General features: G+C 37.6%; 1 protein-coding gene across 11 annotated transcripts in view; it reads left to right on the top strand.

The window, feature by feature from the left end:
- kcnq5a (potassium voltage-gated channel, KQT-like subfamily, member 5a) overlaps positions 1 to 15,588 on the top strand; it is a 93,388-nt gene extending 77,800 nt beyond the window's left edge. The window contains exons 8-17 of one of the 11 annotated variants that reach the window (XM_043256087.1): positions 533 to 621; positions 2,660 to 2,686; positions 4,506 to 4,562; positions 5,675 to 5,895; positions 7,722 to 7,830; positions 8,817 to 8,948; positions 9,212 to 9,322; positions 10,327 to 10,425; positions 11,601 to 11,730; positions 12,326 to 15,588. In XM_043256087.1, coding sequence (XP_043112022.1) covers positions 533 to 621; positions 2,660 to 2,686; positions 4,506 to 4,562; positions 5,675 to 5,895; positions 7,722 to 7,830; positions 8,817 to 8,948; positions 9,212 to 9,322; positions 10,327 to 10,425; positions 11,601 to 11,730; positions 12,326 to 13,393 — 2,043 coding nt within the window. In that variant the 3' untranslated portion in view covers positions 13,394 to 15,588. Of the gene's footprint in view, positions 1 to 532; positions 622 to 817; positions 913 to 2,659; positions 2,687 to 4,505; positions 4,563 to 5,674; positions 5,896 to 7,721; positions 7,831 to 8,816; positions 8,949 to 9,211; positions 9,323 to 10,326; positions 10,426 to 11,600; positions 11,731 to 12,325 lie in introns of all 11 variants that reach the window. The other 10 variants (XM_043256085.1, XM_043256089.1, XM_043256091.1 and 7 more) reach the window with 10 other exon arrangements.
- The last annotated feature ends 65 nt before the right edge of the window (positions 15,589 to 15,653 follow it).

Here is a 15,653-nt window from a genome sequence, read left to right on the forward strand (position 1 = left end):
TGCAAAGTGGGATATAAAAGTTTAAAACATTGTCGAAAATCTGGTTAAACCTAAAGAAAGATTAACCTTAAAAAAATATAAAACATTACACAAATAAGAGACGTTTAATAAATTTGAGACATCGTGGGACTATTTGGACAGAGATGTTCTTACTTCCTGAAGATGCTTTTTGAATCTCATGCTGGAAAACATAATTATCAGGTTTTCCACGAAGTTGCGAAGGCCATGCAGCTCAAGCGCCGCAATATTCCTAAGAAAAACCATATATAAACCATATTTTATACTCACATTGTTATATAGATAATCTTATTAAAAAAATAAGATGGCTTGAGACTTTTGGTCTTCAAAATACATCTTTTACCTTTTTTCCAACATTTCTCAAAACTTTTCAGCAAAACGAAAGCAACGGTTTGAAGAAATGTCTTGAGCTCAATCAATGATTCACTGGCTGTTCCCTCACCATGCTATTGTCTTTCTCCACCCATGTCCCCCGTCTGTGTGTGTGTGTGTGTGTGTCTGTCTCCTGCACCAGGCTGCGTGGCGTCTCTACTCCACAGACCTCTCCAGAACATACCTGAGTGCCACATGGCTGTTCTATAAAAGTGTTCTCCCTCCTCAAAGGCATGTATCAATGCAGTGAACTGATGGAAGAGCGCTTACATGAACCGGTTGTTACTAATCTTTTTTTTTTTTTTTTTTTTGTTCTCCTTTTTTTTCCAAACCCTGCTTTTTTCCTGGCCTTGTGTACTTCTCTTTTTATTTTCTACTCTCCTCATTTCCCTCCCTATTTTCCTGGTTTTGTATATTCTGCACGTAGTGTGTGTGGCGTAGCTATGCGGCTGATGAGAACTCGGTTTCCATTGCTACCTGGAAGCCTCATTTGAAGGCGTTGCATACCTGCAGCCCTACAAAGTAGGTACAACTCTGGCAGCTGGTGTCGTATTTGGTGTCAGTGCTTCTGTAGCTCTCATTTTCCCACTTCCCTCAGCAAATAAACTCTGTTTTCCCTCAATCTGTCTCTTCCTGAGCATAATCATCTCCTCTGTGCAATGCCATAGTCTAGTTAGATATCAATGCTTATTTAAATCCACATTAGGTCACTGAAAATATGCATATGGCCAGATATGCATATATTCAAGTATTAATACCTTTTCGAAATTGTAGAGCTAAATGTCAAAGTATCTTCCTTAAATACGATTTGCTGTTGAATAATGATAATAATGTTAAGAAACTTTTCATCTCACAATTCTGACTTTTTCTCAGAATTGCAAAGTTTATCTTGATTTTTGATTTGGTTAGAACTGCAATAACATTTCACACTTAGACCAGAATTGCACATTTGTATCTATGTTTTCAGAATTGTGAGCATAAATTTCACAGTTCAGTTTTTTTCGTCAAATAATTATATATACCTCATATACTTATAGACTTATATATCTTGAAGTTTATATCTCTGTTAAGATTAAGATCAAAATTAATAGATATGCACTGATAATTTTGAACAAAGTCTAAATTGCAATTTAGAGACATAAAATCAGTTTTGTCATAAATTTTATTTTGTGCTGGAAACAGCTTTCATAGATTGCTGTAATGAACAAAATAAGTATATCTAACAAACAAAACAATTTTTTGATGCAAACCCAGTCATTTAGACTTAAATGTTAATTTACTAAATAAAGAAGGAACTGTACATTATTTAAATGCAACATCACATGTTTTTTAATTCTTTGATGCTGGATCATTATTAATATAGACTAATGTATTCCTAATCAAATCATCTTTTTCATTCTAGAGAATAACTAGAATTAGAACATATATTCTAAGACTGCGTTGGTGACCAATAAAAAAATCTCTTGATGAGGACGAATAAAAGATAATTCACTTTGTTCTTTGGATGGCTAAATGAGAGTAAGAAATTAAAATGTGTGGTTTGCCCTTAGAAATGTAATTTAACAAGAGAGCAAATATTTTATTTAATAGTGACCAAAAATAATAACTTTGTACAGTTACATAGCTCACAACCCTCAGGTTTTGACAGTGAATGCAAGTCTTGTGTATAACTGAAGCTTCCGTTTGGATGAGAGCCACAGCCTCACACCTGCTTCCTCGTATATATGCTGTGGCAAACTGAAATTTCCGCTACATTGCCCAGAAAAGATAAATCAAACTGAACAGAAGCCAGGACAGTTTGTGGACAGACACCCGAAGACAGACACATGACAATGCTCTGACAAATGGGTGACCTGCTACAGTATATTCAGGCAATTCCCCAATTCTGGAGTAATTACACACAGAGCAGCCCTTGATAACACAGCTGTCCCTCTTCTGCTAGCGCTTCTCTTAGACAGCTTGACTGTGCATTGCTCATAGCTCGCATGCCTGCTTGTTTGCTGCCTGTCTTAAAAATACTCTCCATTTCTTCCTACTCTTAATGTGCGTATGTTGATGTATATTTGTTTAATTTCCTTTTTTTAACATTTAAACTATAATTTGTGTGACACAGTGAAATATATTGGTGTGTCATTCCTACAGTGAAACACTTAGTATATTTCAGAGGCATCTGTGTCTCTTCTGTAGTTTCCTTATTAGTTTCTGTCGTTCATGTGAAGTGTTAATATCCTGCCTCTTTTCTCTCTATGTTTTTAACTAACACCTGAAGGAAAGACCAGGGGGAATCCATCAGCAGGTTTGTTGTTCTTGTATCTACATCCTCCTAGTGTGCGGAAGGTTTTAATTATTTGAGTATCGGTTGTCTTTTAGCTTCCATGGCATCAATAAAAATAGGGAGAAGAATTAAGTACAGTCAGCCATGGCATGATGTGTGTCTTGCTTTATCATTCACTTCCACTGTTTTTTTTATTTATTTGAAGTAATGGCTATAGTATGTGTGGTATCTGTTAAAAATCACAGAGTAAACCAAGACACGATGGTGACACAATAATAAGACCACATATCATTTGTAAAATATTGATTTTAATTTGTTTTTTTGTTTTATTATTATTCTTTTAAAAACATAAAATAATATATTCAGATATATAATTATGTTCATTAATTAATATTAATATAGATATGCAATACGAATATGAATGTACTAGATTTTCTATAGAGAAGACACAGAGTGATGCTTGAGACATGAAACCAGTAGCGCCAGTGTTGTGTTTTGGACAGTAGACAAATACACAGTTTTGTGATTTAGTTTCATCACTGCATTTGCCACAATTGTCTGATCGGAGCAAATATGTCAGAGAAAAATTTAGTAAAAGTCATAGAATAGTAGTTTAGCTGTGGAGCAGCTTCACTTTGCTAAGAACAAGTGTTCATCTGCACCAAAGTGTGTGTGTGTGTGTGTGTGTGTGTGTGTGTGTGTGTGTGTGTGTGCGTGTGCACGCATTTGCACTTGCAGAGCTCCTTCTGTAATATTATAGGCAAGTACCTTGGCCTACTTTTTGCTGTCTACCTACATGGACAAGAACGTGATGTGCTTATTCCATTGAGAGATTGTTTATATTGACTGGTAAATATTACTGCAGCCAGGAGAAGGCAAAGATCACAGCGTAGTTTTTTTTACGTTTAATATCGACCCCCGCTGTCTTCCTAATGCCTTTTATCATTAGGTCCAGTTAGTAATAGCAGTAAAAAGTAGTTTCAGACATAGCTGATGACTTTTAGAACTTTACAGGTTTGTGCACAGTACCTGACTGTGTTTAGTCACATTAAAGACTTTCACATCCACAAGGCCTTAGTTTGGTCAGATGCATGCTGTCAGGCTGGTAATGTTTTGTGTTTTAATTTGATTTCAGCAGGGGTGGAGCTTATTGCTCAGTCCCTGTAAATAATGGCAGCACCCAAGGCTTTTTCTTATTTGAACCCTTACGCTTTCAATTAGTGCTGGAATTGGATGTTTGCATGGTTCGTATTAAATATGTGAAGAGCAGAGCACCAACACTCAGTCTTAAATGAAGTAATTTACAGTTGGAAAAGCCCCACAGTGTGTGGCAAATGTGTCATTAAATGCGATGGAAAATTAACCTTCAAATTGCAAAGGCATTACAGCAAACAGCTAAGCTGTGAATACTTTTTGAGTCGCATGTGAAACCTTTTAAACGGATGAACATTAAGCCTTTAGTCTTTAAAAAAACATTAGGTATAATCCACAATCCACATAATGCATTTGTACTGGTTAGAGAGTTAAAGGAGCTAAATATTTACAGAACGAGAATTTATAATTAACCAGCAACTCCAAGAAAGTTTGTCAAAGTTCTTTGGTTGTTAGACAAGTTTGGTACAGTGTTTACTTCTAATATACTTCTAGTGTGAATGTGTGTGTGTACTTTGCTAATTACAGTGCTAATTAAAATTTGTATTACCATTTTGCTCCATATTTACCCCCAAGTCTTGTCTCTGTTTCGATGTTGTTCCATCCATATAATTCTTCGACTTAAGGAGGTTGTTTCTGCTCACAGTCTAACTAACTCATCTGCCATCTGTCTTCCTCATTTCCTTAGTAAGGGTCATAGTAATAGACAGAGGCTCTTCAGGAGGTATACCACACGGAAATATAGGTACCCAGCATCCCCCACTGCTTCAGCAATATGGCCAATGTGAATGCTGACTAACCTTATGCATGGATGATGACGGCCACTTCCGATACCTTACAGACCCTACATAGGGTCTAATATGAGGGTCCTATTGCCTGTTGCCTGAAGGATTTAACTGCCACTGACTGATCGATCCAATACCCCTATCTGACATGCAGCAATTACTCTACAGTGCTATAACCAATATGATACAATATCTAATTTGTAATAAAATAATAAAATAATTTAAAGCTTCCCAACATTGTTATACCTGCAGGAATAGTCCGATCAAGTGGTTTTAAAGGTTCAGTTCAGTTGTGAAGGATATCTCTGACTGTACTGTATATGTCTGTTTGCATTAACACATTAGTCTTAAACTGCATGTTGCATGTGCATGAAATCTGGCTCTATATATTCTTGTAAGTCACCTTTACAGCATTGTGTCTTCACTCTTATTTTATACTACATCTCTTTCGCATACAAACTCAATACCAAGCATGAGCTCAGTGGACTATGTAGACATCCAGCATGAAGAACCCCAGTTTACTTTTTTTGTCTTAGAAGGAATACGTATAGAACTGTTCAGCTCATTTTATTATGTGTATTCTGACCGTCTATGCCAGGCTTAGAAATGTAATGAAAATGTTGTCAGGCTGCTCCACATTGAAGGCAGAAATAGATGTAGGGTTGTTATAGGGTCATTCTTTATAATATTGCTTGTTGATTGGTGGAAGCCGTGGAATGAGGTTTGAGATGCATGATGGTCTTTTGATGCAATTTTTGATAGAAGTTTCAGATTTTATACGATTTTTGAGACTTTGGTGAAAGAACTTCCAAGTAAGATTCCAAATCATAACAAAAAATATTAGCTATGTTCTCATCACCCAATTTTAATGCACATTTTGAAGTATCACATGTGAAACGAGTGATGGAAATACCAAATTGAAAAAAAAAAAATCAAAATCTATAATTTGCATTTTTGCATTAAACCAAACTTTAGTTAAATACATCTTTATTTCCATTCCATGTTTAATTATTTCTCTGTTTATTTGTCCCTTCCCACCTCCCATCCATCCCTCTTCTTTTCTCTCCTGCAGTCAAAAGTTAAGTTTTCGGGAGCGCGTGCGCATGGCCAGTCCTCGCGGTCAGAGCGTGAAGAGCAGACAGATGTCAGTGAATGACCGCCGCTCTCCTGCTACAGAGGTTGGGGTTGAGGGCAGCAGCCCTGCCAAGGTCCAGAAGAGCTGGAGTTTCAATGACCGAACACGCTTCCGGCCATCACTGAGACTCAAGAGCCAATCACGCACACCGGCTGAAGGTGAACAGCTTTTTTTATTCGGCCCCTGTGGTTCCACTTCTATTGTAATAGAAGCAGATTTTAGAAAAGTTCTCATTAGTTGATAATCAGACCTGTGGTTCACAAATGATTCATCAGTGAATTGTAAAAATAATTATACGTAGGTCATTTTTGCTGGTCTTGACACCAAGAATGAGTCTTTCCCAATATGCTGTATTGTTTGTTTTTTTTTGGACTTGCCCCTGAAGGCAGGATTTGCTAATGCTATTGGGCTGCAGTGGGAGAACATGGTCTCCCATGGGACCCTCTGTTTGCACTAGCTAACCTTGGCTAGTGCTCCCATCACCAGAATGCCCCTCAGGGAAGAAGAGCGCAAAGTGGAGATAGAGACATTGTTTATGAGAGGGTTTTCAGTATTGACAGAATCCTGTACATTAGTCACAAAGGACTGATAGAACCCTTGGTCCCATGGGAAAATAAAACAACTGGAGATAGTTTAGTAAAAATTATATATATATATATATATATATATATATATATATATATATATATATATATATATATATATATATATATATATATATTTTAGGAGTTTTAAAATGGACTAAAAGATTGGAGCAGTTCACAGAACATCTAATATTTTCACCTAAAGATTTAGCTATCTTCAAAAATAAATAAATACATAAAACATTCTGAGTGTATATAAATGTATTACAATAAAATCAGTAACATACATTTAGACATATAAAATAGGCCACATTTTTGTTTCATATCGTTTTTAAACTGCCCCTCATAAACTTCTACCAAGCACATCACATGCACAGATCATTCACTTTTGTTATTTTACTCTGTTCTCTTTATTTGCATTTGAATCAGACTTCCGAATGCTAGTTTAGAGGAGTGCGTATAATTATTCAGCAAAGCAGAGTATGCAAACAAAGTGATATAAAATACAGAAATGTAAGATTTAAAAACAAGCTTGTTGCTGGAAAAGCTGCAGTTGTCATGCTATACTGGCCCTTTGCAGTCACTCTTCGACGCTGCTTCTACATGTTTTGTTGTTGTATCAAGCACATTTGCACAGAAGTTTCCAATTGCTACTAATAAGCAGCTTTTTCCAAGGTAGCTTCACAGTGGCGGCAGCAATTTAGCTCCAACCCTGTATGAGACCCGTTAACCCAAAATGAGTCTCATACCTGCTGTTCTACCACTCTCTAGCTTCATACTCTTATATAGCACACACTATAGATCCGCCACGGGTTACTGTAAATAACCCACAAGGCACTGTTGAGGAAGAGAAAAAGCTTCACATTTTGATAGCAATCTCTCATCCTCTGCCATTTATCGGTGTCACTGCTGCTACTGATGGGGTCAGGCACCACACACAGTTTAAATGGAAGAATTCATTCTCTTTTACAAGCATACACACATTTTGTCCGTTACCGTTTTTTCTTTATTTTTGATACACAGTCCTATGTTTGTTTAAATGTGAGACATTTATTGACATTTCTACATTCTCCAAACCTTTGTCAGATTGTCACACACTTTTTTATGACTCCTTAAGTCATTCTGTTGCCTTTCAGCCTAATGTGATGCGTCAGTACAGCAGCACTTTCTTCCAGTATTTATGCAGTAAAGCTCAGTGGTGTGGCCTGTGGTCAGTGTGATGGGAGTCAAGGGAAAGATTTGCTTTGAATGCTATTTTGATTCGTAGCTGTATTGATCTGCCCTAGGCTTTCTCTACTTTTCAGCCTAGTTTAGTTTTCAGCCTTTTGGAGGATCCGCTGTAAAAATGCTTTTGCTTGCTATGTTTCAGATTCTTTTCTTTCTCTCTCTTTCTCTCACAGCTGATACAAATCTCGGACCAGATGATGCCTTCGATGAGAAGGGTTGCCATTGTGATGTGACTGTGGAAGATCTCTCTGCCCCACTAAAGGCGGTGATCAGGGCTGTCAGGTGAGTGTGACATCCCATAGAGCGTTATTCTCTCCTAGTGAAAGCTTGAAGAATTCACACTGTAGTTGCAGGGTTGAAAACCCCTTATTTTGATCTTTCTGGCCTATTGATTGAGGCCTCAGGGTTAGATCATCACTGCTGTCTCTCTCCTGATGGGACAGGCCACTGATGTTCTTTCAGGTGACTTCACTTTCATCACTCCAAACTATTAGGGTCTCCCAGGAGGGCTGAGATTTTTCCCACTCTTCTTTCCCAGGGTGTCAGATAGAAATGTTCTCAGTCAGCTCTGCTTACACACCAGCTCATCTGACAGGCAGAAAACTCACAGGGGCTAGAATCGGCAAGAAACAGACCACTGAAATCTACTCCCCTCTGTCAATATTTGCTTTTTCACCTTCAATCTGTCACGCATAGGTTTAGGTTTCAGTGTGCCTGTGATAATACCTGTGTTTTCACAGCTAATGTCATCTGTAACACATAGCTTTACTAGAACATGAACCTTACTTGAGTAATATTATTATAAACTGTTTTTAAAGCAAAGGCATATCTGATAATATTTTTGTTCTCTGGGTTAGAAACGGTTGTGGTATTTGTGACTCATTTCTTCCCTCTAGTGGTTTTGAGCAAGCTTACACAACTCGCAGGCTTATTTGTCAGTTGCAAAGAGGTTTGCTTTGTTGAATTGACGCCATACGTACATAATATATAGCTTATAGATATATCTTCATATGGAATTAGAAATATCTAATTTTATGAAATCTTTAAGTTAATGGTTGAAAAAACGTTTCCAATTGTGTAAGAAAAAGAACTCATTCAGGATGCATTTAATGAAAGCGTCTTATTTTTTTATTATTTTTATTTGAAATAAACACAGTCATTCAACTGCAAATAATAAAAAAAAAATTGTTACCTTTACTAAATAAGTAGCATCTTTTCTAATCAAAAAGTTGTTAAAATCTTGTTTCTTCTTGTTTCACCGTTGACAGGATAATGAAATTCCACGTGGCCAAGAAGAAGTTTAAGGAGACACTTCGGCCGTATGATGTAAAAGATGTGATTGAGCAATACTCTGCTGGTCACCTGGATATGCTATGTCGTATAAAGAGTCTCCAGACTAGGTGAGATTAACCAGCCCTGGTTGTGTGGTGAAAATATGTTCAACGTGACTAAAAGTTAATTTGGAACATCTCCATTCAGTTTTTTTTTTTACACACCACATTCTCACACACCAATACACATTAACAAATGCAGTTAGCACAAATACATATTTACAGAAAGCTGTACAAAAAAAATTGTTCAATAGGTTTGTTTTCTTGCGCACACTTTCTGCATCTACATATTCGTGTCTGTCTTATCTCCCTGTCTGCGCTCTCCCATTTAGGTTGGACACCATTGTGGGTCCACAGACCCTGAGCAGCAAAGCCAAGACCTTTTCTTCTCCTTCCCTGCACTTGTATTACAGCCAGGCCAAGAGGAAACACTCTGCCCCAGGGTCAGCCGACCCACAATCCCCCTCCCCAGACTGTTTCAACTGGAACGTGCAGAAACCAGAGTCAAATGCTGAGGCGTGTCTAAATCTCCAGTGTCCATTACTCCTGGACATCAACATCACAGCAGTTCAGCTTTTAAAGTGCTAAACACTTCAAAATGACATAAATAAATAAAATATCTAAAGATCCTTAAATCAAGATACAGTAAATTTAGTTAGATTTATGCTTCTCAATTCAAGTAAGAAGCATAAAGTAATGCATCTTAATTCAAGTTATGTTATCTGATGATATTTGGCAATCTTATCTAAGGATGTTTAGATATGTTTAATGCAAAATGACTGAATAAGACGAAACTACCATTCAAAAGTATTTTTTATGCAATAAAGGCTGGATATATTTGTAATGTGCCAGTGACCCAAAGCCTCAAGCTTTTGACTCTGTTCAATTAATCCTTCATCCCTCTGCTTTTCTCCATGTAAAACTTTCTCCCTTTTTAACAAGGTTGGCCAGTGCTAAACCAGCATAACCGTGATGCAGTGCATGGTGTTAGATTGAATGTGCCTGTGCATAGAACTAACTTTCAGATTGATTCCTCTCAGCTTTCCCTGTTATTTGGGTCCCAAAGCTTGATTTTTGTTCAACATTTAGTCTGGCGTGGAACTAGCATATCGTTGTTATTCTTTAATATCTCATACCAACAGGTGTTTAATCAGTAGTTGTTCGCTAGCTCTGATTTAAATAACCATTTCTAACTTACATTCACTTTAATATTAGATACACGCCAGTGACTGATCTTGAAACACTGACTTTGAAGCAACAGTTAAGAATTTAACCTAGATTGCTGATACCTTTGTTTTGATCATTAACATTTTAAGAAATCCACATGTAGTAATAGTATCTTGTCATGGTGCCAAAAGAACCTTCTCTTCAAACTTCTCTCTCTTCCCTTTTACTTGGCGGCACAACCTTAGAAATGTACTTGACCCCCGTATGTTTTCTCATCTAGACTCGCCACAGCTGTGGGTCCACTCAGCGCCAAAGCCAGGAATCTTTCCTCTCCCTCTCTACACATGTATTACAGCCAAAGCAAGAAGAAGCACGCTGGGTCAGAGGCCTGTAGCAGGCTGGGGGGCTAGTCATGGGGCTGTACTTACCTCAATCACTTCATATTGTGAATTGGGTCCAATGGTGATGATGTGTTTAACTAAAACTATTCATAGGGTTTAGGGGGGTTTTGTTAAGGGGATTAAGTAAATAAATAATATGTTGTCAATTGGAGGTTTGCTGAGGTCACATTGAGAAGATGCAGATATACATGAACCTGGACCAAAAAACTCAAATAGCACGGGTATATTTCTATACATTGCATGGGTCAAAATAGGATAGGATTTTACGTAAAGATCATGTTTCATGAAGATATTTTGTAAATTATCTACTGTAAATATATTAAAACTTGTTTTTTTTAATACTAATATGCATTACTATGCACTTAATTTGGACAAAGTGTTTTTCTGATTTAAATTTTTTTGCACTCTCAGATTCAAGATTTTCAAATAGTTGAATCTCTGCCAAATATCGTCCAATCATATTTATTGAGCTTTTTAGATGTATATATCCCAATTTCAAAAAATTGACTGGTTTTGTGGTCCAGGGTCACATGAGACCTTTTTTTCATCATTGGACTCCAAGGTGATTAACAAACAGTAATGTTTTTCAACCAATGAGATGATTCATTAATTGTGTAGCACGGACTGTGATTGGTTCAACTGATTAATGGTGGTTTAACTGACACTGTTCTTGCACAACAGATTTGAAGAAGCAAGAAAGATATTTGTTTTTTTTCTAACACCTGACAAAATACACAGAGAATCACAGACTGAAATGTGCAATCAAGAATTATTAATACTGTGCATAGTCATAGTTTTCTGCACGGAGGGCCTGGATTTTCAGACTACATCTACCTGAAAATGTATATTACTACATTATGCTAAGAATCTTGCTCATTAGGGGTTTCTTGAAAGAATGGTTTTTAATTTTGGATTTAATATGCAAAGTTCAACTGAGTGTAGTTATAACATTTAAAGAAATATATCACAATCTTTTCCTTCTCTCCTTTTAACATAGAAAAAGTAGATGATGGTGATGCACTAACTTCATTTCTTCTTCACTAACCAAAGACCAGTATTATCCTGCTGTGCTGTTCCCAGCTCGAGCTCAAGGAACAACGGCGTAAAGCTGTGCATCCTCATGTATGCCCAATTTTTTTTTTCTTTCTTACAGGGTGGATCAGATACTGGGAAAGGGCCAGATTTCAGTGGACAGGAAAGGCAGAGAGAAAATCCTACCAGAAGGAGAATCCTTGGAGCATGACATGAGCATGCTTGGCCGTGTTTGTAAAGTAGAGAGACAAGTAAGCCATATTAACTTAATGGTCTAATGAACCACACTGCTCAAAGTTTTGGGGTCAATACTATTTATTTTTATTTTTTGGAAGGAAGGAAGGAATTTAATACTTTTATTTAGCAAGGATGCATTAAATTGATTGAAAGTGACAGTGACAAATTATTAACAGTTCACAAAAGAGGTTTTATGCTGTGTTTGCTTTAAAATCATCAAAGAGTCATAAGACACAGTTTCCATTCAAATGTTAAGCAGCATTTTTATTTTTAGCATTGATAAAAAAAATATATTTTCTAACACAAAGTATTTTTAGAATATTAGCATATTAGAATGAAGGATTAGGTGACACTGAACACTGGCTGAACAATGACACAGGAATGAATTACAGTTATACAGTCATTTTAAATTGTTACAGTATTCCACAATATTACTGTTTTAACTGTACTTTTGACACAAGAGACTACTTTCAACACAAGACACTTCTTTCAAAAACATAAAAATATTACCAACCCCAAACTTTTTAACAGTAATGTACACATTTACAACATTTAAGCATAAAATTCAGAAATAAACATTGTGACGTTCTTATTTGTAATATAATACAGGTACAGTCCATTGAGTCAAAGTTGGACTCACTACTGGATATATACCGGCAAGTGTTGCAAAAAGGCCCCTCTTCGATGCTTGGTCTGTCTGCTTTGCCCCTGTTCGAGCTGGATCAAACGTCCGACTACCAAAGCTCCATCCATAGTAAGGATTTGTCATCCTCCTCCCAGCTTACCGGCAGCAGTGTGTCTCGGTCGGGCAGCAGTAACCTGCACCGTGGTCTTCATCTTGCTTTGGCCCCTAGTGAACTCAACTTGGGTACCGGTTACCCGCATTCCGTCTCCTCCTTCTCACCTTCCCCTCTCCTGAACAACCAACCCTCCAGCCCGGACAGTTTCTACCCAGCGTCCCCTCCACCCATTCTCACCCCCAACAACCTTTCCAGGAGTCACCAGCGGTTCAGTGATCTGACCAGGCCGGTCCCAACAGTACATTCAGCCTCATCGACCCTTCAGCTCCCTCCAATGGTACCAACGACTCAAAGTCGGTCTACCAGCCTTATCCCAGAGACGCTACAGGAGAGCCGGGCGGAGTGTCTGAGCAATTGCCTGTTGAGTACCCAAACCGAGGATGAGACGGACAGGGAAGCCGAGAGTATTCAAAGCACGGTACAGCTACGGGACAAGCCCGAACGTAACCCCAAGGAAGATGGGTCGTGGAGAAGACACTTGAGCCTTGACATTGATCCTCTTATGCTCATGTCTTCCACAACAGCTGCCTCTCTACAGGTCGAACGTGGACTCGGTAAGTCTCTTTCTGCTCAGAACCTCATGCTACCGACTGCTGCCGACTGCCACCCCAGCCTGTCCACTCGGAGCAGCGGCAGCAGCAACAACGAGTCCAGCGATCGCGAGCCGCTGGCTGACTGGGGCGATACGGAGCTCTTCGTCAACGACAAAGAGGTGGACACCACAGAGGGTGACCGTTACCACCTCCACCGACAAAGCAACGATACGACCTTCTCTTCTGAGCTGCTACGGACAGGACCCAGTGGGCCGTCTCCCAGCCAGGCTGGACCAAGAGATGGTCTGGAGTCCCATAACTTGCCTCACGTATGCCTCGAATAACACCCGGAGCACAGGAACCTCACTGTGGAGACTGGACACAACCTCATGTCCCTCATGTGCTTCTTTTCCAAAGGAAATGGAGTGTCCTGTATGCTCTATATGTTTTCTAATTTTCACAAGAAGACGACATGCTGTTCATACGTTTATGTTCATACGTACATATCAATGCATGGACAATTTATCAAAAAAAGAGAATTTATATTAACAAGAAACTGTTGTGGAAAAAATATTCCGGGTTCAATATACGTTAAGCTCATTTGACAGGTTTGTGATGTAATGCTTATTACCTCCGTAAACACCACAAATGACTGAAAGTGTGTGAATGTAACAATATGAAGGATCTTAAAATCAAGAAAACTTACATTTCTGCTTTTAAATCGTCCAGAAAATGGCCCCATTCATTTTCACTGTGAGTGCATTACCCTAACCCGTATACTGTTTATGCATTTAGAATGTATATGCGTTTCTTTGTTAATCAGTATTATGCCACAAATGCTGTCGACTGAGTATAACTTGTGTTGAACCTATAATATTGCTTTAAAATAATGAAGGGTTATGATACCGAATGAGCCTTGCATGGGATCGGCATGTTTAAAATGCAACAACAAATAGAATTGGAAGTGTGTATGCACCTGTAATTATCCCTCACTCAGCATTAGGATTTATTTCTCACTTCCTTCTAAATGTTTGGCAGTCCACTCATTTGCATGTGTTAAGAAATTGTGGTGGGAATAGCAGAAAAAGTCAGACGGTCTTTGTCCACAACCACGTTAATCTGTGATACTATGCAAACCTCAGCCAATCAAGCAGGGTTTGCAAGCAGCTCCAGAGGAAACTCAGAAACAAATGCATCTTCACGCTGTAGCTTGCACAGATATATGCTTTCTTAATTTGACTGTGTCCTTTAAAACCCGAGAGTCTTAGCATCTGAGGAAAGCCGAATGTTGTTAAAGAGACGGTATGTTGTGTTTAGGTGTAATGTCTTGTGAGGATGTATTTGTAACAGTCAGGCTTTATAAAAAGCACTGATTTCTGATTTTTCGAACTCCCGAGTCCTTGTGTGGATATTTGGCTGCTAAGATGTAAAAAGAATCATTTTCATCATGACAATAAATCACACTTGCAATATCATAACTAATGATTGTAATTAAATTTTACATGTATTTTGATTGCTTTATAACCTGCATCCATATAATCAGTCAAATTTTTATCGAAACTGCGGCAATATCTCATTTCTGTTGTATTTACTGATTTTGTTCTTTTAAATTCTGTAGCAAGCAGGCGTCTTATACCTAAACCTCAGCTTTGTAACTTCTGTTCTACATTTTTTATTCCATGCTTCTGAATGGTACAATAAGTGCTTTAGCTAAAATGCTTGTCTGTACAACTTAGAATGTAAAGTGTATTATTATGTGTACGTAAACTAACCATGATTAACTGTTCAAAAAAATTTTTTGTTTGTTTGTTTTTGTCTCTATTTTTTGTTAAAAACATCTGAGGTGTTCATTAAGGATGTTTTTGGCACTGTACAATTGGAAGCACAACTGTTCAGATGTGTAGAGGAAACCTGCAAATGTGATTAATTGTTTTAACATGAATAATGCTTTAAATAAGATTTATAATCCAGAGATAGTTGAGATGCTTATTTTGCTCTAGAGTTGAGGTAAATAATATAGGCACCTGAGAATTTAACTGAGAAAATGTCAACAGCTGTGGAACTAACTGATGCTTGAAATGCAGAAAAAGGGTTGTACAGAAATATAGTCTTCTTAACACATCATGATTAATAATATTACTATTGTTATTGCTTTTCTGAAAGTTTTAATTTGTAATTCAATGTTTTACGGTGCCTTTTTGCATTTTATTAAACATTTATACAACTTCTGTATTCACAGTACCTTGAACTCTTATTGAAATTGTTATATTTTGACAATTGCACATTCTCTGTTTGGCTGTGAACTTAAAGCATCTGTCAGTTTAAGCAGCATTTCTTTGTTTTACCACTAGATCAAATAATTTATTACACGGAAACTGGCCTTAATATACATGCTTGATAATGTTAGTGTTCTCTGTCATTCAGAATAATTTATTTCATCATTGTGCACATAACAGAGTTGATGCTCTGGGATTGAAAAATGCAAAATGAAAATTTATGATCATCATAATACTTAAATAAACAAAATACTTGAAACTTGGCCTAGTGTGCTTGATGTTAATGTCTCCGTGTGTGCCTTGTCTTAGTTTGTGGGCCCAGTTGGAT

This window comes from Puntigrus tetrazona, chromosome 13 (assembly GCF_018831695.1).
Source record: "Puntigrus tetrazona isolate hp1 chromosome 13, ASM1883169v1, whole genome shotgun sequence".
NCBI classification, from domain to species: Eukaryota; Metazoa; Chordata; class Actinopteri; order Cypriniformes; family Cyprinidae; genus Puntigrus; species Puntigrus tetrazona.